The sequence below is a fragment of the Eleginops maclovinus genome, chromosome 21 (assembly GCF_036324505.1).
Source record: "Eleginops maclovinus isolate JMC-PN-2008 ecotype Puerto Natales chromosome 21, JC_Emac_rtc_rv5, whole genome shotgun sequence".
Lineage (NCBI taxonomy): Eukaryota > Metazoa > Chordata > Actinopteri > Perciformes > Eleginopidae > Eleginops > Eleginops maclovinus.
Window position 1 is genome coordinate 2,335,349 of NC_086369.1, and position 19,600 is coordinate 2,354,948.

Genomic DNA, 19,600 nt, shown 5'->3' on the forward strand with positions numbered 1-19,600 from the left:
CCGCTTTACACCACTTATTTATGGCTTTTTGATTCAGAGCACAAGGAGCTGCACAGAAGAGCAGCGGCCGATGAATGAACGGAGTCACAGGAGAGTGCCTTTCAGTGCAGAGTCAATACATCAAGAGTGCTGGTTCAATTCCAGCTGCGGTACCCCTTTGATTCCCATCAGCATCTTTACTATCAAGTGGAAACACGTCCCTTTAATACACAATGACAATGTAAATCCTTCTGAAGTTGTACTGTAAATGCAAATGATTGCAGAACTCTTCCTCATAACGGAGAAGGGTATAGGTGGTCATAACGCTAACAGAAATAAAAGTATACATTATCAAAACTACAAGAAATACAACAACAGTAATACAAAAATCATACATCTAAGTTCATTTACTCAAGTACTTTTTGGACATAAGTGTACCTCACTTGAATATTTACATTTCATGTTTTGTTTTTACTCTATTACTTATTGATAACCATAACATCACTCAGTTATATGATCCTGTAGGACTGTTACAATGCAAACTGGATGTGTACTCAGTACTGATACTAACCTGCCCTTATATATTATGTTATATATCCACTTATATTCCTCATATCCTGCCACGTATGGATCAGGAAGATGGTGGTGTGTGTTGAACCTGAGTCTTTATGTACCTGTATGAAGTTCAGCTGGACATCTGGTTGCTTCCTCCTCTGAAAACCAGGATTTATAAACTGTATAACATAAGAAAGAGATCAAATAAGACACAGAAGGACATTAAAATACCGTTAACTTCAAAAGTCTTGTTAAAGGGGGCTTTCTAGATCTGGCAGAGCTGGTGTTATAGCTGCTGGAGTTGGCGACCCGCCCCTCTAACTTTGGACAGAATGCTCATAATCTCACCAAATTCACCCTGGTGTTTCTTACTCCCCCTTTAGTTTAACCAAGCAAAAGCATTTTACTCTGAGCCGATCAGGTGACATTAAAAATTGGTTTACCTGCTGTTGTGTTTCTGATAAATGACTCCAGACTGCCACCTGCTGGTCTTTGTTGGTACTGCACCATCTTCTCCTGCACACACAAACACAACCTGTTGCATATCATATGAACACTTCATACAGAAACATGGAGCTGTCATCACAATATGCAGAAATCAGACAAAGCAGAAGTATCTATATGCAGAGCAAGACAAAAATAGTTAGTGCTATATTTCTGCCATTTAAATGATGCAAAGGCCATTAAATCAGTCAGAATGAGCTGTCTGGCATAGATTTCTTAAGGAAAAATGATGACTGCAGGGACCACAGACAGAGATAAACCAAGACTTCTGAAAAAAGCAGGAAAACAAATGTTTGTGTGAAGGCATCACATCTTTGTGTACCAGAAATAGCCAGCAGAGGCCATACTTAAGCTGCAGCCACAACACAGGAAGACACAGTGGGTTGAAGCATCTCACTTTTCCTGTCGTTCTTTATGACCTACTGGAACACAATTCACATAAAACACAAACACACAGGAACTGAAAGATATCAAAAATGTGTCAAAGGCTTAGAAACAGTGAGAGTTAAAACCAAAACACAAGCAGAGAAACAGAAATACACACATCGTGATGAGATGTGATTCAACAAGCGTCTAAAACATCACTTATAGAAACAATGAGAAAAAAAATACAAATGAGATTTTCAAACATATTTAATTCAGTCATTTAAAAACACAGACACAAAAATAAAAACACAGGTTTAATAAATACTCTTCTTCTTGTCATGTCACATGAGCGGACAGAGAAAACCAGCCCTCCCTCTCTCTACGTTTCTCCATCTGTTGTGGAAAAGAAAAGAAGTTATAGAAGAGGAACAGTTCGGTGTGTAAACGTGTGTGTGTGTGTGTGTGTGTATACCTGTGTTTGGCTGTGTTTTGATTCTCCTCCAAGACTGTGAGAAGACACTTCAGAGCCAGCAGATCTGCAGCAAAGATATATAACAATATAACGAATCCCTGCGAACTGTTTCTGAATATCACTTTCATTTAAAACTCTGACTCACCGTCTCTCCACACCTCCCCTCTGCAGCAGCATGGAGCCCTCTGGACTCCCCCCTCCATCTGAGAATGACATGATACAGTCATGTTGCACAGTGAGAGGGCATCACACAGCTGGACAGGAACATGTTTTTCATTCTACCTGCTGAATGTGGGCTGAAGGCTGAGGGAGGGACAGGGGAGTGAGAGGGGGAAACTCTGGCTGCAACACTCTGCTTCTGTTTGTCGATGAGTTCCAGCAGTCGGCCCCGCGCTGCTGCACTCTGTCTGTTCAGCTCCAGGAGGCGCTGCTCCAATGTGCTCACAGGGGGGGGGCTTGGTGGTGTTGCCTGAGCAGGAGAAAACAAATCCTTGGTTGAACAAGTGTTATAATGATGTCACTATGTTACGGAAGTATACAAAGGAGTCCAATGGTGTAAAGATTTTAGCCTTTAACTTGAGACTCACCTGATTGGTCAGTTGCTCTCGATCAGCTGCCTGGACAGTTTGACTCCTCCTCCCTTTGCTGCCTGACCCTGACGTCCCCCTCTCTCCGACACTCTGTGGTGTGACCCTCCCCGTGCTGCTGGAGCTCAGCCTCCTCTGCTCTATGCTGCTGTTAGGAGATCCTCCAGACCCTGACCTGGGGCCCTTAGCCTGGCTGAGCTGGGCCTTAATCAGGTCGTTCTGCCTGCTCAGCTGAGCGATCTCAGCCAGCATGGCTTCAGGTGAGAGCTGTGAGCTGAGGTGGTCTGAGGTCAGCGATAGTGAGGAAGAAGAGGGTAAGCTGGCGAGAGGAAGGCTGGAGAGAGGAAGGCTGGAGTGGCTGGAGGCAGAGCAGTGGGAGGGAGCGTCCTCTCGGGAACGTAGGATATCTACAGGAGGAAGATCCCGGTGCATTGGATTGGGAAGTGTCGCTGAAAAGAGGGGTCAAATGAATCTTCTCAAAACTGAACGAGTGCAATAACATGAATGTATTCAACTTAAATCAGAAAAAGAATCCGGCTGTTACCAGGAATTTGTCGCCAGTTGTCTCTCTGTTGAGGGGAGGAGAGTAGGACAGCTGGAAAAGCTGAGGCTGGTGGTTGTGGAGGATCTCGCTCAGCAACGAGTGCGGATTGACAAGCTGTTAAAGACGAACCTATAACATGAGGGTCTTGCGGGGGGTCAACGTGAGCTTCCAGTAGACCGAGTCCCCCCATCACCAGCACCACTGTGTCCAACTTCTGCTCCAGCTCTTCTGTGCGCTGCTGCAGCCCGGCCTGAGACACACAAAGAGAAGTTATGAGCACAGTTTGAAATGTGGAGTAAGGTAATTTCAGACGCGTGTAGAATCTGTCTCACCTGCAGGGCAGCGGCCTCCTCTCTCAGAGTCATCGTCTCCGCAGTGAGAGCATCGATCAGCCCACGCTGCTCCTTCAACTCCTCCTCTAGCCTTCTTCTCTCCCGAGCATCTCCATCAGCTTCCTCTTCCCTCTGAGGACCAATGCATTATTGGAATTAGGAATGATCTGTTCCAAAGGCTACTGTTTATTCAGATAGCACTGAGATGACAGTAGCCTTGTTTTTGCAGGTTTTATATTCATGTAAGTGAGCGAGTCCATTACTGCACCTGTTTGAGGAGGTGCGCCAATCGTCCCAGGGTGGAGACCAAGGCAACGGAGAACCCAGTGAGGCCTTGTGTTCTGTGAGGATTCTGACTCTGTGCTGAAGGTGGTGCAGTGTCAGGACTCAGAGTATCCAGGTCCGCCTCCACCTGACCCAGCATGGCCTGCAGCAGACCAAGGCTGGACTGGTCCCCACTGAGGGAGTCCACAGAGGAACCTTCCAGCTGTGAACTCTGAAAAACACACTTCCTGTTCCTGCTGGGGCGACTACTGATCCTGCCTGGAAAAATGGTCATATACATTGTTTGGGAGTCAGTAGCTTTTCTGCTGTTTAAGAGACAGATGGCTTCTTGTTATTACCTGACTGGTTTAGAGGCTCAGGGTTCAAGACCTGAGAAACCAGGACTGACGGCTCCTCCATGGCTTCCTCTGACTGGCTCTGTCTGGATCTAAAGCGCTGAACAGCCACCGTGGCATTGAGAGCTGAAACAAGGCGGGATGAGTGTTGATGTGGAGGATTTGCCTTCTGATTTCTAACTGTCATCCTCATCTTTTTCGTCCTACCTGCATGTCCTGGAGCTCTGTCTGACGTGCAGGGGGTTACAGGAGCTTTATCCCTGACTGCCTGCTCAGAGTTGGGACGATTGGCTTTTTGTCGCTGTATCCCTCTACCCCGAGACTCTGCCTTTATTTTTCGTACATTGGCCCTGCAAAGGATATTATCACAAGCAATGAAGAGCATCAAAACAATCTACTTACTAAAAGCTTAACATTTTATATTTCCCCCCTACACAAATCAGTTTCAGATTGTGTAATGTTTTGCAGGTATAATCACCTTTTGATTACATGATATTCTGATCGGGAAGTACGACCTGTATCTTCATCGCTGTAGTCTTCCTCTGAAGCTTCTAGTTCATTAAGAGCCTGGAATAAAACAGTACACATATGCAAAACACATTAATATGGACCAAAATGTTTACCCAGGAAGGCAAAACTAGGATGTTAAAAAACGCAGACTTGCATTAAATGTTTTTACAAAAAATGTTTTATTAAAAATCAAAGCTGATGAAGAAAACACACATATGACAATATCTTGCCACACCTGTTGGTCCATCATAGACTGGCTGAGCACGGACAGCTGAGTCGGAGGATCTGGTCTTTGAAGTACAGGAAGTCCTGAGTCAGATCCGCAGTTTGGAGCCCTCGTCACACTGGGATGACCTGCAGAAATACACAAACCTCAAGTAAAATCTCAGGAGGAAATAATAAAGATAAATAACATATACTACTCTACAATAAAAACAATACTTTAATATGTTGTGTCTGCTTTTGTCAAAGCTACAAGAGAGTGAAAGGGAATCTTTGTACCAGTCTGCCTGCGTGGAGCATCTCCAAATAAGTCTTTGACCACAGCCATGGCTCTGTCAGAGCGAGCCAGCACATCCTGAAGCAGCAGCTGGTCAGAGAACACCTGCAGCAGTGAAAAAACACCACACAAACATTGAGTAAGGAAAAGAAACACTCCCGGTAACAGGTAATCATCGTCTCACACACACCTCCCTGATGATGTTGAGGCTGGCGCTGTCGAGCGGTGCAGGGCTCCCCACGTGTCTGAGGCGCCTCTGTAGGGCTTTCTCTCTCAGCTCCCACTGAGCCGCTGCCTTGTTGTGGGACTTGTGGATCTCATGGCGATGGCTCTGAAGCAGAAGAGATCAAACAGACAAGCAAATTAGGCAGGAAATATGTGCACTATAAACAGTTGATCATAATAAGTTAGACGCACACTAACAAGGCACACATTCGAAAACCTTACCAGCTCTGCAGGTGACAGCTTGTGCACGGACAGGTCATTGACAGTGCTCTGAAAGAGAGAGGGCTGTCAGTACTCATTCAACACAAGAAAATACAATTTCAACAAAGACATTGCATCATTTTCGCGCAGGTGTCTGTACTCACCACCCAGTCTCTCTTTGTAGGTGCTGCCTTCTTGGGGGGGCGAACAGGCCTTTTTCCTTTGCTGTGTTGTTGTGGACGCCCACCTCTCATAAACGACATCTGCTCACACACAATATGAAGTTTAGCAGAGGTGTACAGTAGCTAAGTATATGTACTCAAGTACTGTACTTATACATTTACTTTCATACATTCACTTAACGCACAGCTAATGAGACTAGCTGTATGTGTTCATCAGTAACACAGTTAGCTATCTGTTTACACTGGTTCGTATCGCTTTGCTCAACTTTAGCTGATAATTTCATACAACGCTGGACAAACATTGAAACAACACTTACGTTTCCCGTTGCGAAGTCACTGTAAGTCGTATTTAAGGAGCTTTAAATTGTGTATAACTTTAAAACAACACTATAATCTGAACAGCATCAAACTATCCTCTTCAGGTTGGTTTGGTGACAGTTTTTCAACAGTTTCGCGCCACTTCCTGTTCCCACGGACACCGCGAAGAGCATTATGGGAACTGTAGTTCTGTTGAGAAATGGAGGCTCAGCGGTGCAAGAGGAATCATCAAATAAATAAGTAAGAATACAAAACAAAAGTTTAATCATGCCGCGAAACAGACATAGTAAGTGTTACATCGATAAGTGTGTTATTATGTAGTTGTTGTTGTTGTTGTGATTACAAATGCACACAATTTAAGCAGCATGTTAATGTTGTAGCTAGCTGTTTGAGTGGTGCTAACTGCTTTACATGCTGCTATGAAGAACCACAGTGTAAAAAAAAAATCTATTAAAAGTAGCTTAAGTCATGCATTAAGACCTATTTTAGGCAAATATATCAAAAGTACAAAACCCTATGAAGTAGAATGGCCCTGCCTGTGTGTTTATTCATGTACTTTTAATACAGATGCATTGACATTTAAGCAGATTTACTGTTGTTGATAAGAGTTATTAGAATAGTTAGTTATCAAAGAAGAAGATACTCAAGAAAGTTATATATAGCAATTATATACTCATTGTTTCATCAAGTTTATCTGGTGTTAAGTGGAGATATAGCATCTAGAAACTCCACTAGAGGACGCTGTCACCAAGTAAATCCCTGTTGGTGAGGGCAGAGGAGGGCTACCAGACTTCAGGAGCAGAGTTGAACTGTAAAAGTCTCAGCTTTATTCCACCATAAGAAAACTAACCAACACAACTCAAACAAAAGTAACCCTGGTGAGGTTTAATGGAACTCTAAGGCATTTGTTTCAAGAAAACCTCTGATGAAGTAATGACAGAAGCAGCGTAAAGACAGCCTTAACGAGCAACCGGAAATGAGGTAATTTAATTTCAAATTAAAAGCACAATATAGGGGTCGAAAAAGTGGTTGATTGCTAAGTTTAGCATGAAGAGGGCATGACTGGACAACTACATGATATTGACAACCAACACATTCAGAATTGATAGCTAGTGTAGCCAATGTAAAACAGCAGATCTGAAAAGTAGAACAACTATATCAGAACATTCCCAGCAAGATAGACATTTTTGTGCTCAAACTCAAACAATGTATACTTTTCTATTGTAAAATCAGTATTTTAAATCATCTCACTTCACTTAAATAGCCTATAAAGTTGCAACAAGCACATTTATTGGACTTTTATTTGATAGGTTTGTACCGGAAGTTATATGTTACTCTTAATCTTAACACTGGTAGTCCCGGAGACGTATAACTTGATTAAGGAGGTTGTGTATTGGCGTCTGATTTCCTACACGCCCCTCTCCCTCTGACGCACAGTTGGGTAGTCTCTGCGCGCTTTAGTTCAACCGGGCTACTCTGACCCGGACTAGACTGGCTCACTTCTGACGCCCAACAATGCGGACCAAGTCACAAAAGTTTGAAATCTTCTTTTTACGCACGGGGTTTGGCGGTGAGGGGTCTCAGGGGTGACAGCGGCATGGATCAGGCTACAAGAGTTGGATTCTCTGCATCCCTGTGGAAAGCCATTTGAAGAGTTTGGAGACATGAGCAGCCTCTCTGCGGTGCCAGAGATCATTTAGCCTCTCCAAACTGGATTCTAGCAAAACAACTGGAGTATTACTTAAGCTTAGAGAATTTTTAATGTAATTTTCCATAGCGTTTTTGTTTCTACAACTCTTGGATATTCGCCCACACTGCAGAGCCTATTTTGGATACGTTGGATCTAAAATTACGCAAATTTTACGCACGGGATTTCTCTAACAAATGACAGCTTCTAAGTGGTTTATTCCTCCCTCTCATCATCCCCACTTCTCCCTGTGTTTCACCGACCCCCCATATCTCTCCCCTCACCGGGTAACACGCGGGGAGTGAAAGCCTCTCTGTCTCTCTCTGTGCGCAACAGCGTGCGTCCCGAGGATGAGGAGAGGCAGTTTCCCGATGTCTGTCACCGCGATTGTGACCCTACTCCTGGTTATTATCGACGTGAAAGCCAGCGGGGAGTATTGCCACGGCTGGCACGACAACCAGGGCGCGTGGAAGGAAGGGTTCCAGTGTCCAGAGAAGATCGATGGACAGGATGCCATCATCTGCTGCGGGAAATGTGAGCTTCGCTACTGCTGCTCCAGCACCGAGGCGCGGCTGGATCAGGGGAGCTGTGACAACGACCGGCAGGCTGTGGCGCCCGGGCCCGGGAATAAAGAGGACAAGGACAACGGTGCAGGTATTTACCCAGAACTTCTACTGTTTCAGCAACTTCTACCAAGATCAGAGGTGGGAGAAGTACTCAGATCTTGTACTTGAGTAAAAGTAGAAGTACTCAGATCTTGTACTTGAGTAAAAGTAGAAGTACTCAGATCTTGTACTTGAGTAAAAGTAGAAGTACTCAGATCTTGTACTTGAGTAAAAGTAGAAGTACTCAGATCTTGTACTTGAGTAACGTAGAAGTACTCAGATCTTGTACTTGAGTAAAGTAGAAGTACTCAGATCTTGTACTTGAGTAAAGTAGAAGTACTCAGATCTTGTACTTGAGTAAAGTAGAAGTACTCAGATCTTGTATTTGAGTAAAGTAGAAGTACTCAGATGTTGTACTTGAGTAAAGCAGAAGTACCAGAGTGTAGGAATACTCTGTCTCAGTAAAAGTATTCTAAATGTTCCTCCAGTGAAAGTAGAAAGTACTCTCCTCTAAATGTACTTAAAGTAGCGACAGTAAAAGTACTCATTGTCTGATTGGTCCATTTCAGAATAATATCTCTGATATGTTTTATAATGATTGATCATTAAAGTGTTCTCAGAGCTGGTAAAGGTGCAGCTAGTTTGAATGGCTTTGTATACTGCAGGGTAGCTGCTGGATTTACTGCAGGTGAACTACAGTCTGATTTAAGGGCTGATTATACTTACCATCATAAATCCAGATCTTACACCATTTCATTTTCAGTACCGGACTTGAGGGAAATGTACTTAGTGTGTAAAACAACACAATCCAATAGAGAGATTAACATAACAGGATGATGCTTGAAATATGTAATTTGGAGGATTTGGAGTGGGTATTGGCACTGTAAAAGCCCACTAATCCTTATATACATAACCCTCACAGACTGTCTCACTGTGATTTATGTCAGTAGCACTAAAACTAATTGAGCTGTTGCTTCAGCACAGGGGTGAGTGAAGCGTTTATCTTATGGAGTCAAGTTTGTGCCACTAAGATCAGGCAACACTTCTTCAGTATCACGCAGAAGGAAGAGTTTGAGAGAAAATAAAATGTAATCTCATAAATAAAACGTACAATCTGCAAACAAATAACGACTAAATCTCAGCCAAACCTTTGCTTTTTAAGGTTTATTCCAAAAGAATGAAGCTGGAAGTGAGTCAACTGATAGTAAACGACTGCAATGACTGATATTGTTCATTTCAGACCTATTGGGTTTCCCCTCAGGAGTTCAACTGTCCCTCAGTGTCTCCCCCATCTCCCCCGTTAAAAGGCTCATCTGCTGCCGGTCCTGACAGCTGCACAGGAGACAGCAGCAGACTCCTCCAAAAAAAAAAAAACCCAGTTAAACTCCACTCACAAATGGCAAACTGCGCCGAGCTGCACTTATAAATAGCTGTGTTTGTTCTGGCCTGTAACAGGGCAGGAGGGGCCGGGTTCACATCGCCCCGTCCCCACGGGGATCAGGTTTGGACTTGACCGGATCTTGGACAGTGGTTCATCAAAGGCGCTGACAGCTCTGCTCATAAAAAACACAAATCACGTTATGTATCATTTCCTTCCAGGATCGAGGAGTCCCTCTGCTCCTGTAACCCCCTTCCCCCTCCACACACACACACACACACACACACACACACACACACACACACACACACACACACACTGCAGACTCTCTGGGGTCTCTGGGCTTTTCAGGGATTCACACCTGCTTCAGACAAGACACGTTTAAAGTGCATTAAAGGAGGCATCGTTACCAAAACTGCAGTCAAATATTGACTTACTTCCCTGAACATTTAACGCTTACTTTTTAACTTGTTCAGTGGAGTAGGTAAAAATGCTTTCTCCTCATTCATCATGCGTACATTCCCACAAGTTAATCCCCCATAAAGCCCTAGAAGCTGCATCATATGTTGAATTAAAGATCACCATAAAGATAAAATAAAGAGAGGCAGAACCCCAGGCCTGCCTCGTGTTTCCCTGGAGGAAATCATGCCCTCTTTTGGACCTCCAGCTATAATCTGTCATTTGCTGTGACAATCCTGCCTTATCACTGCAGGAAGAGGAATATACATTTCATCCAGTGGCCTGCAGCCAAGATAACTTAAAGAAAAGCAGCCCTTTTTCCTCTCAAAAAACTACATTTCATAGGCTATTAATCATCCGGGAGAGATACACCGTGTATTGTCAATGGGTAACAGACAGGAAATTATTAATGTGCTCAACATGAAGGAACATATGGTGTTTAGGAACAGGAGAACGCCCGTGGGATATCCGAGGGAGAGTCCAGCCACAAAGACCGTGCCCAAAACAAGAGCTTAAGTAGGTGGTGGGGGGGTGGGCTGTTACCGAGCCTGCCACAGCTCAACTGCAGCGACAGGTGTGGAGGAGTGACAGCGAACAATAGCCGGGGTTTAACCACCGTGGGCACAGAATGAGAACATCACGCATTAGCAGGAGCGGAGGAAACACAAGCCTTTTTTTTTTAAGTTGGAACAGTTGTCCCGGTTCAGTAAGTGCACGCTCAGCAGTGTGAGGTTCATTTACTGAACGGGCCGTTTGGAGGTTACTTTGCATTTTATACTGCTCGATTCTTCTTCTCCATATTTCTAACAAGCATGGCTCCATGGACCAGATTTATCTCCAGAACTGTGCGATGGATTTTTTATTTTTAAATATTTATGTCCCCCCCACAGGTCAATGACATGCCATCACTCTCCATGTAGTGTCATCATTAAATCATTTAAATAAGTGCAATGCTTTGATTTCAATCCAAATATCTGCAGAGCTTCTTTCCTGCCTTGTTCACAACGTCCCAGATGACCCTTATAATCCGTACAGCGATATATTTAAACGTTTTTCACTCACAGATTGTACTTGTGATATTTAGGAGTTCTTTCTGGGTATTCCTGCAGCACTCTGTTTGGTTAACTTTCAGCAGCCCTCCCTCACCCCCTGCATCACTGATTTATCGTAGTGTTTTGGAAAGCAGCTCTGCAGTTAAACGTGGGGATGAAGTAAACGTTTTTGTGATTACTAATCCTCAGCAGCCATGCAGAAAAAAGGGAGTGGAGGCAGAGAGGTGGAGGCCATATAAGTGCAGGAAAAGAAGCAGACATTTCGCTCTCAAAGAGGACGTTTAGTTTAATGCTCTTTCAAGGTTCATATCAGTATTTAAGACCCGCCCCTTCACGTACAATGTGTCGGAGCGCTAGCCAATACAAGCGTGAGTGGTACATAGTGATGTCAGTATGCTCAGGAACTTTGAGATTTTACCCTTTGCAGACCATTTACATGCACTAAAACCTATATAACACACTACAGGGAAAGGGAAACCCCCCAGAAGCACAGTAGGGCCTCTTTAATTTACACATAAAGCCATGACAGAGTTCCTGTTAAGACCTGTTTACTGTGGAGCCGTGAGGGGCATTAACCAGTGGAGGTGACAGCGCTCCGTGGTAAAAGGAAACGGGTCAAGGTCCCGGTTTGTTTCATGTCCCAGAGTCCTGCTGGCCTGTGTCTTTTGTCACCTGGACTTACCGCCCGAGCACTTGAATGTCCCCCAGCTCTTCACAGGTTCCCCGCAGTAAGCCCTCTAATACCCCGCTACTTTTGATGAGCATTTTGAAACGTTTCTCAAGGCCGCCTGGATGTATTTCAAAGAGACAAAGGGAAACCGGAGCCCGTTGCCACCTCTCTTTCTTCGGCTTACACTTACACCTCATAACACACAGGCACATTCAGAGCGGAAAATAACTACACCCTGTGGGAACAATTAAACTAAACTAATCAATTATAATGTAACATGGTTATTGTGTTGGTAAGGTGTGTGCATGGGAATAAGGAAGGTGACGTCACCCTGTTCCTGCTAAAAGGTGGAATGAGAACAAAAACTGTTATTTCTTTGTAAGGAAACTAATCGTTGATCATGTTTCAAGGTTGTTGCTGGAGCTTCTCCGCCTCACTTAGCCAATTTACAGACATCAGACTGGAACCGGAGATCTTAACACGTAAAAATGTCGAGATGTGTATCTGTGAAGTCATGCCTGAGCTATTTGACCCAGCGAATCACACTGATTGGTGAGCACTTTCTTACCGGTCTGATCTGCTTTTTTAAACAGAAAGTCAGTTAGATGAAATTGACTTACCGCTTTTATTTAAAAGGTCTGAATGAGCAGCTACTTCGAATCAGCCTTAATACCGTTCTTTAAGCAGGAGCCAAGTGCTGGAGTTCAACCCCTTCAAAGGGTCGCTCATAAATAGACGGAGGGAAAAAAGGAGGAGGGTCACAAATATTTGCTGCCAGCCGGGCTTAAGAATGTCACCCGGACACACACACACACAAACACACACACACACACACACAGGTCTGCAGGGTCGAGGCTGGGGACACAGCAGGGTGCTCGGGATTAAAACAGATCAAAACAAAGTTAATAACTGCTAACGAGGGCCCGGGGCTCCCTGGGGACTCGAGTCCAAACACTCCTCTGTGCTCACTCTTTTGTTTCACTGTCTCACCAGATCTGCTCTCACATGTAGGAGCTTTGCCTGTGCAGGGAAGCAAGACGAGTGTATGTGGGGCTTTGAAGTTTAGGTGGATTTAAAAATGACTCGGCTGATTTGGAGTATAATCACAAACGTGTTCCACACTCTAACCTGTCCCCTCTCCCCCCTGCAGTGCCCATCTATGTGCCCTTCCTGATCGTGGGCTCCGTGTTCGTGGCGTTCATCCTGGTGGGCTCCGTGGTGGCCGTGTGCTGCTGCCGCTGCCTCCGCCCCAAACAGGAACTCTCCTCAGGGGGGGCGTCAGGAGGAGGGTCCGGCGGGGGTCGCCTCCTGGAAACCATCCCTATGATGTCCAGCGCCGGGACCTCCAGGGGTTCCTCGTCCCGTCAGTCCAGCACAGCCACCTCCTCCAGCTCCTCTGCTCCGCCCGCCGCCCCCCGCAACGTCCCCCCTCCTCTCATGCGGGCCCAGGCCTCCTGCTGCCTCCCCCCGGACGCCAGCGTCTTCGTCAACATGCCCACCAACTTCTCCGTGCTCAACTGCCAGCAGGCCACGCAGATCATGCCCCACCAGGGACAGTTTCTGCACCCGCAGTACATCGGGTACGCCCACCCGGCCGCCACCTTCATGGACCCCACTCAGGGGGGGTACAGACCCCTGCAGTCCCCCTGCCCTCCTCCCAACATGGGGTGCAGTGTCAACAGTGAGCAGAAATACCCTGCAGTGACTGTGTGAGGAGACCACTCTGTTGGGAAGTTGAACCTGAGGGGGGAGGGGGGGGGGGGGCCGCACCAGAGACTTTTACAGTGGAAGAGAAGCTCACATGAAGGACTGGTAGAGCTGCTGCTGGCTGCAGGGCCCACCTTGTGTGTTGTGTGTGTCTGTTTAGTGTCATGTGATCTCCTGACTGAGATGATGGATGCATAAACAATACTTCTGTCTCGCATAAAGGAGGATTTACTGCCCAGGTGGGCCATCGTGCACGGCTCACTCAAATAAATCTGTGAGAAAAGATTCAGAATGAGTGATGACCGGATGATTTATAGCAGCGAAATGAAAAAACAAGTTCTGACCACATGCTGTTCTCATGCCATCAGCACTTGTTCAGACGCTCGGTGTGTTTGTTTGTGTTGAGCGTGTCGGAGATGTTTGTTCTGTATGTGAGAGTGAGTGGGGAGTGCGGAGGGATGTGGTCCAGAGTAACTGTGAGTGTGTAATGGGAAATGCAGGTGGTGTGATGTGAAAGGCAGTCGCCATCTCCCTGCAGACCCTTTAAACTGTAATGAAGTGAGCACAGGACGTAGACTGTGACGCTCCACCCTGCCATACAACCCCCCCAAAACCAAAGAACCCTCCCAAACCAGAGCAGAAACACAGAAAATTTAAATATTCAGCCAAGACTCGCAGTTAATGTACCTTGAAAGTGAGAGGCAGGTTAATTATACATTGAAAACTGCCCTCAGAGGTGTGTGTGTGCATTTAACACTGCCAGAGTTCAGTGTGTTAGCTCAGGGCAGCTCTGACTCATTATTTCCCACTTAAGAAACGGCACAGAAATGGCACGTTTCAGGCTTTTTAATCCAAGAAAAATAAGTCTCTTTGCTCTGTTGTGCAGCTGGGTCACTGGTGATTCAGTAACATGCAACCTGAGGAATGTGCTGCTCCACTGAGCTGCAGCCTGTGATGTCCCAAAGAACTGAAACTGTGTGTGTGTTCCTCATCTATACGACCGAGCACCATGTCTGTAACACACCACCGACAGATGTATGAAAAGTGATCCAATTTGATGTCATTTTTCATGAATTCAAAGAAAATAAACAACTTTTAAACAGAAACCGGTGTGCTGAGCGCTGATGTGTTTCACCTACAGTCGTAAGCATATCTCAGGCAGGGCTTTGTGTGGAGGGAATGAGATTTACATACTTTGTTAACAAAGAGACAGATCTGTGAGGTGAATGGGTTTTACACAAAGAACTGTCTCACACTCCTAATCCTGTTGAAACACAAACAAACTCCTGGTTAAGCTATCAGAAACACTCATTACGCACATCCACAGACAGCTCTACCTCCCACAGTGGATACCTGTCGATCACACCGAGGACGAACAATAAAACACAACAATGGGCGCTCTAAAGCTACGACCGTGAGGAGGCGCAGCCCTGGCAGCCTCCTGCAGGATCATCTGGAAAGAGGAGCCACAGGGGAGGAGTTGAAAAGCAGAAACGGCTCGATCCATTCTCCATACTGCAGCTGTAACAGATTGGGCTGGGCCTCATCCAGGAAGGTGGGTGGGAAAGGAGAGGGGGGGGGGGGTATGAATCCTCTAATGCTCTGTCTGCGGTGACTCTCAGGAGCTTTAACAGAGGGAGCGTGGGACAGGTTGGAAATCAAACACATCTCATGTCAAATCAAGCCTGTTCTCCCTCTACCCGGTCAGTGTACCAGAGGACCCCAAAGTTTCATGATAGAAATGTACAGTAGGGGTCCCCAGCACATAGAAGCTGCCGGATGGTCACCTGCATATGTTGGGCTATTTGCACAACTAGCATAAGCGGTGTTAATAAACAATTAACTGCATTACAGCCTCTGCAGACTAGGAGAGGTATTGGGGGTAATTGAGTATGCTGAATCCATTTCTGACAGATTCAGGATCAATAATGGCATGTTTGTACTCTCGGTGGGCTGATGAGTAGTGTTTTACCGTTAGATAAAGAGAGCATAAGATGAAAAGTATTACCTGTGGACATTTTTCATCAAATAAATAAGCAATCTGTCCAACCCAAAGGATCCAGAGTCCCCTAAAAATCTAAATCACCCAACCAGGAGTAAAAATATGTCCACTTTCTGGTTAAAAGTGCCATTTAGGATGCTGAAAATGTCTGAAATGGACTCAGCATCCTGAAAAACCTCCAAAATTGTGCTGTGCTATTAGCTGCAGATGCTAATTTTAACTCATTTATGCACGTTTGCCAAACTTTGCGGGACTCAACATTTCCAGGTTCACAATAGCACTCCATGAGCTGGCAGTAGACGATGTAGGGACAGTTTGAATAAAAACACCACCTGATCACATGACAGCGCACAGTGAAGAGACGGAGACACCGGGTCAGGCCATGGATTGATTAGATTTAATGATTAGGACTTGGATGGACAACCCCCTCTCTCCCACCCTTAACTCTCTCTCACTTTCTGAACCAGTGTCCTTTCTCTCACACACTCACACATACACAGGACGCTACAGTCACACCCATCCCAGAGCCAGAGGAACACATGATCCAGTCTCCATCAGATCCCTTCAGTTTGTGTATTAGTTCAAGTAAAATATTCCCTCTATGAGTACAAAAACAGGCATGAATGAAAAGAGGAAAACACATTACACATTAATGTCCACTTTAATAATAATAATAATAATGATAAAAAAAGAAAACAGTCCAGGTAAAATTGGAAATCCAACATGAGTGAAGGAGGAAGCTCTACTGCCTGTCAGCTGACGTCAGGAATCACAGGAGCGGTCGGAAAGCAACGACAGGAAACCAACATTTCATTTAAAAACTGGCCAAGACAAGGAGGCGGCGATACGTGGAGGCTGCAGCGCGGCGGGGAGATAGATACGGAGATAACGGGGGACAAGTATGGAGATAAGCAGCGGGGGGGGTGGTCCGGTGTGTGTTCAGCCTCAGTGGCATCTCTGTGTGTTTGGCAGTGAGGCTTGCTGCTGCGATACCATAGAGGGGGTGGAGGAGTAGCTGGGGTTCAGGGCTCTGGCCGTCCCTCCCTCTCTTTTTAAAGGAATTCATCAGTGCGTGTGTGTGTGTGTTTATTTTGACTTCCCCTCCCCTCCCCTCCCCTCCTGTGATGACAGACGAGCTGAACCCCCCTCCTGAGAAGAGATGAAGCGAATACACACACATGCACACAAACACGGCAGCGCCAACGCGTGCACACACACATGCACAGGCGGATACACACACACACACACACACACACACACACAGGGATATACACACAGTGGCATGGAGCAAACCCAGTCTGAGGGGTATACGGATATGAGGAGCAGTCTCTGAGTTTGACTCGTCATGTCTGTGCGTGGTTAAGATCGCTCATGCCTGTGCAGCTTAGTGTTTTTTTTCCCGTATAGTCGGCCTTCTCTCGAGTCTTCGGCCTCCACGCCTGACCGTGAGCCCCTTCCCTGGGCGAGGGGTCGGGTCGCAGTTCCAGTAAGGCCACAGCAGGGGGTCTGTCACCCGCGGGAAGGTGTCACATGAGTCTGTCTCCGCTGTCACCTTGATAACCGTTGCTAACGGTGAGCTGAAGCCGTGGTCAGGGGTGGGGCTAGAGGCTGGGGCGTTCGCGGGTGGTGTCGTAGGAGCGCACTACCTGGGACTGGGACACCACGCCGTGCTCTTCTTGAGAGAAGGCGTATCCATCTGCAGGGAGACAAGGGGGGAGGGAAATCTTAAATGAGAGTTGAATTTTACTTCAGCGGTTCTGCTGTTTGTGAGCTAAAAATAACTTTCTGAAGATAAGGTATTTGCTAACACCAAAACCCCTCAAACCTTTGGTCTGTGCTGTTCTGGTTCTCTGTCCACACTGAGGCAAAAATCAGCTGCTATGATTCTGAACATCTGAGAAGTTCCTAATGTTTTGATATGCGGCCAAAAGGAATAAGGAAATATTTCACATCTAGATCAATCAGACTGAGTATGACAAACATAACGGGACTCTTTCAGAGAACCTGGCAACCCGAGGCCTGAGTGATTACAACATTAAAGAGAAGGGTTAATGTTCTAACTTTATCACATATTATGATCGTTTCGGAAGGTGTAGCAGCGCGTTTGCACGGGTCGGCCACCGGAATAAACACATGTTGGAAGAAACGAAAGCAAAGATGTGTGTATGTGTTTCGGGCCAAAAACTGGGAATTGTTTTGAAAATGTGTTGTTTACAGCGGATAGAAACACGCCTCGTTCTCTCTGCAAGGTTTACCAGATTTCTAACAAATCTGAGTCCAAACAGTGTTTCTTCTCATCGTCTTAGACTTCATTTCATGCATGAACGGGTCAATAAGAGAAATGAAACCCAAGTGTTTTATGGTATTACTATTATTACAGTATGTGTTCGGAGAGGACACTCACGTGACACAGTCTGCTGCACCGAGTTGGATCGTCCCACGCTAGAAGGCGCTTTCCTAAAGACTCTTGTCAGCAGATGGGCTCGTTCGTTTAGACTGCAGAGGAAGGGAAGAAGGATCAGTAGCTGCACAGTGACGGCACATTACTACTAAACAATCAGCCATTAAAGAGAGATGCCTTAATACTGACACTACTGCAGCACACCATTACTAGCTACAGGGGAATGGTCATGTTGATGCATTGGTGAACTTTTTGCTGCTTTTTGAGACATTTGAATAAACTAATGCCTTAATTCCCATTGACAACCATTCATCCTTCAACTGTCCTTAAGCAGAACACTTAAGGGTGTAAAATAAAGTGGATTCCTCCTCCTTCACAGATCAATGAGCAAACAGAATACTGTGGATTCAAATCCCAAACGTTGGGATTGGATAGACACGGCTCCTGACGATGCAATTTAACCCTCGGAAATTCAAAAAGTGGCTGCAGGCTAACAGGACATCCACAGTAAACTATTCCCCTGCCTGCCCACCCCCCCCCCGCCAACACCTCTCTCCTCTCCTCTCCTCTCCCCCTTTCAGAGCAGAAGACTGGATCCTGTGTTCGGAGACCACACGCCGTCACGGCTCCTCTCCTCCTGTGACCAAAAATAACTAAGCCCTTTCCAGATATTGCACAGCAATGCATGCACACACACACATGTACACACACTCTAATTTAGTCGGATACCTATCCCACTTTTAAACCTATCATTACCGCTATTAAAGTCATTAAGCAGAGGCGTTGGATGTTACCGGGGGACAGTGAGACCAGCAGCCACGTCAAAAAGTCGCTTTTTTGGCCAATTCTGTGAGAAAGAATACGGTTTCTGCACTTATCTGCCGGGGGGGGCTTTACACTCACACTACACTGACTCTTGTGATGATCATTGGAGTAGTGATGGACCACAGCCAGCCTTCCCAAGGTTAGGAATTCTCAATACTGTGCGGGACCGTTGGGAACAGAGGAGCGGCTCTGAAGTTCCCTAAAGATCTTCTCAATGTCTGCTGGATAGATGACGGTGCGGAGTGGATGATAGAATAATAAATGGAGCAGGACGAAGAGATGAAGGGCTCTTTAATGTTTCTTTCTGATATAAAGAACCCAGAGGATGTGCTCCGTCTGAACCCTCCCCTGGAGGCGCTCCTGTGCTCTAACTTTCCCATGCCTACAAACACAGATGTGCTTCCCCCCATCTTTCTGCTCCACTGCTTCTTCTTCTCTTATTTTAAATGGAGAGGACCCATTCCTCTTTTTTTCCTCCTGGGTTTTACAAGCAGGGTTAGTCCAGGACGGGGCCTTGTGTGGGGCAGTACTGTGGTTACACACCCTTGAAAACACACCTCATGCAGAAACTGCTCTGAGAGAGAGAGGCTTTTCTTGTGACTCACTCACAGCTGCTTCTTTATTATAATGAGTCATATCAGCAGAATATTAGAAAAATTAATCCTTATGACCAAAACTGTGGTGGAGAAAGTACTCAGATGCTTCATTAAGATCAAAGTATTCGCATCAGGGTGCAAAGAGTCTTACATTTTGCATAAAAAACGATGATAACTTTGAGTAATATAATCAAAGGGTATTTTTTAGGGGTCTTTCGTCTAACTCTAGTGACACAACACGACTACATCACACAGAGAAATACAAACAAGTCCAGAAACACACCAGGTCTGCACAGCAGCTCACATTGAACCACCTGTGAAGCA

At 45.7% G+C, this 19,600-nt stretch overlaps 3 protein-coding genes across 12 annotated transcripts in view; 1 reads left to right on the forward strand and 2 right to left on the reverse strand.

Moving 5' to 3' along the window:
- Positions 1–1,653: 1,653 nt before the first annotated feature.
- Positions 1,654–6,024, reverse strand: spice1 (spindle and centriole associated protein 1). The gene is made up of 17 exons (XM_063912797.1): positions 5,894–6,024; positions 5,559–5,657; positions 5,416–5,463; positions 5,159–5,299; positions 4,971–5,073; positions 4,705–4,823; positions 4,438–4,526; positions 4,167–4,309; positions 3,963–4,085; positions 3,608–3,882; positions 3,340–3,471; positions 3,008–3,257; positions 2,464–2,912; positions 2,159–2,345; positions 2,022–2,079; positions 1,877–1,940; positions 1,654–1,797 (listed from the first exon to the last, which is right to left on the reverse strand). Exons 2-17 carry the CDS (start codon positions 5,655–5,657, stop codon positions 1,741–1,743), a joined length of 2,337 nt encoding a protein of 778 aa, XP_063768867.1. The 5' UTR covers positions 5,894–6,024; the 3' UTR covers positions 1,654–1,740.
- Positions 6,025–6,102: 78 nt separating this feature from the next.
- Positions 6,103–14,558, forward strand: LOC134883807 (protein shisa-2). Its single transcript, XM_063912233.1, has 3 exons — positions 6,103–6,134; positions 7,918–8,235; positions 12,896–14,558. The coding sequence occupies exons 2-3, from the start codon at positions 7,932–7,934 to the stop codon at positions 13,456–13,458; spliced, it is 867 nt and encodes a 288-aa protein (XP_063768303.1). The 5' UTR covers positions 6,103–6,134; positions 7,918–7,931; the 3' UTR covers positions 13,459–14,558.
- Positions 14,559–15,829: 1,271 nt separating this feature from the next.
- Positions 15,830–19,600, reverse strand: part of atp8a2 (ATPase phospholipid transporting 8A2) — a 41,833-nt gene continuing 38,062 nt past the window's right edge. For all 10 annotated transcript variants that reach the window (XM_063874011.1, XM_063874009.1, XM_063874008.1 and 7 more), the window contains 2 exons: positions 17,859–17,950; positions 15,830–17,150 (listed from right to left, as the gene is read on the reverse strand). In XM_063874011.1, the coding sequence (XP_063730081.1) occupies positions 17,056–17,150; positions 17,859–17,950 (187 nt within the window). In that variant the 3' untranslated portion in view covers positions 15,830–17,055. The remainder of the gene's footprint in view (positions 17,151–17,858; positions 17,951–19,600) is intronic.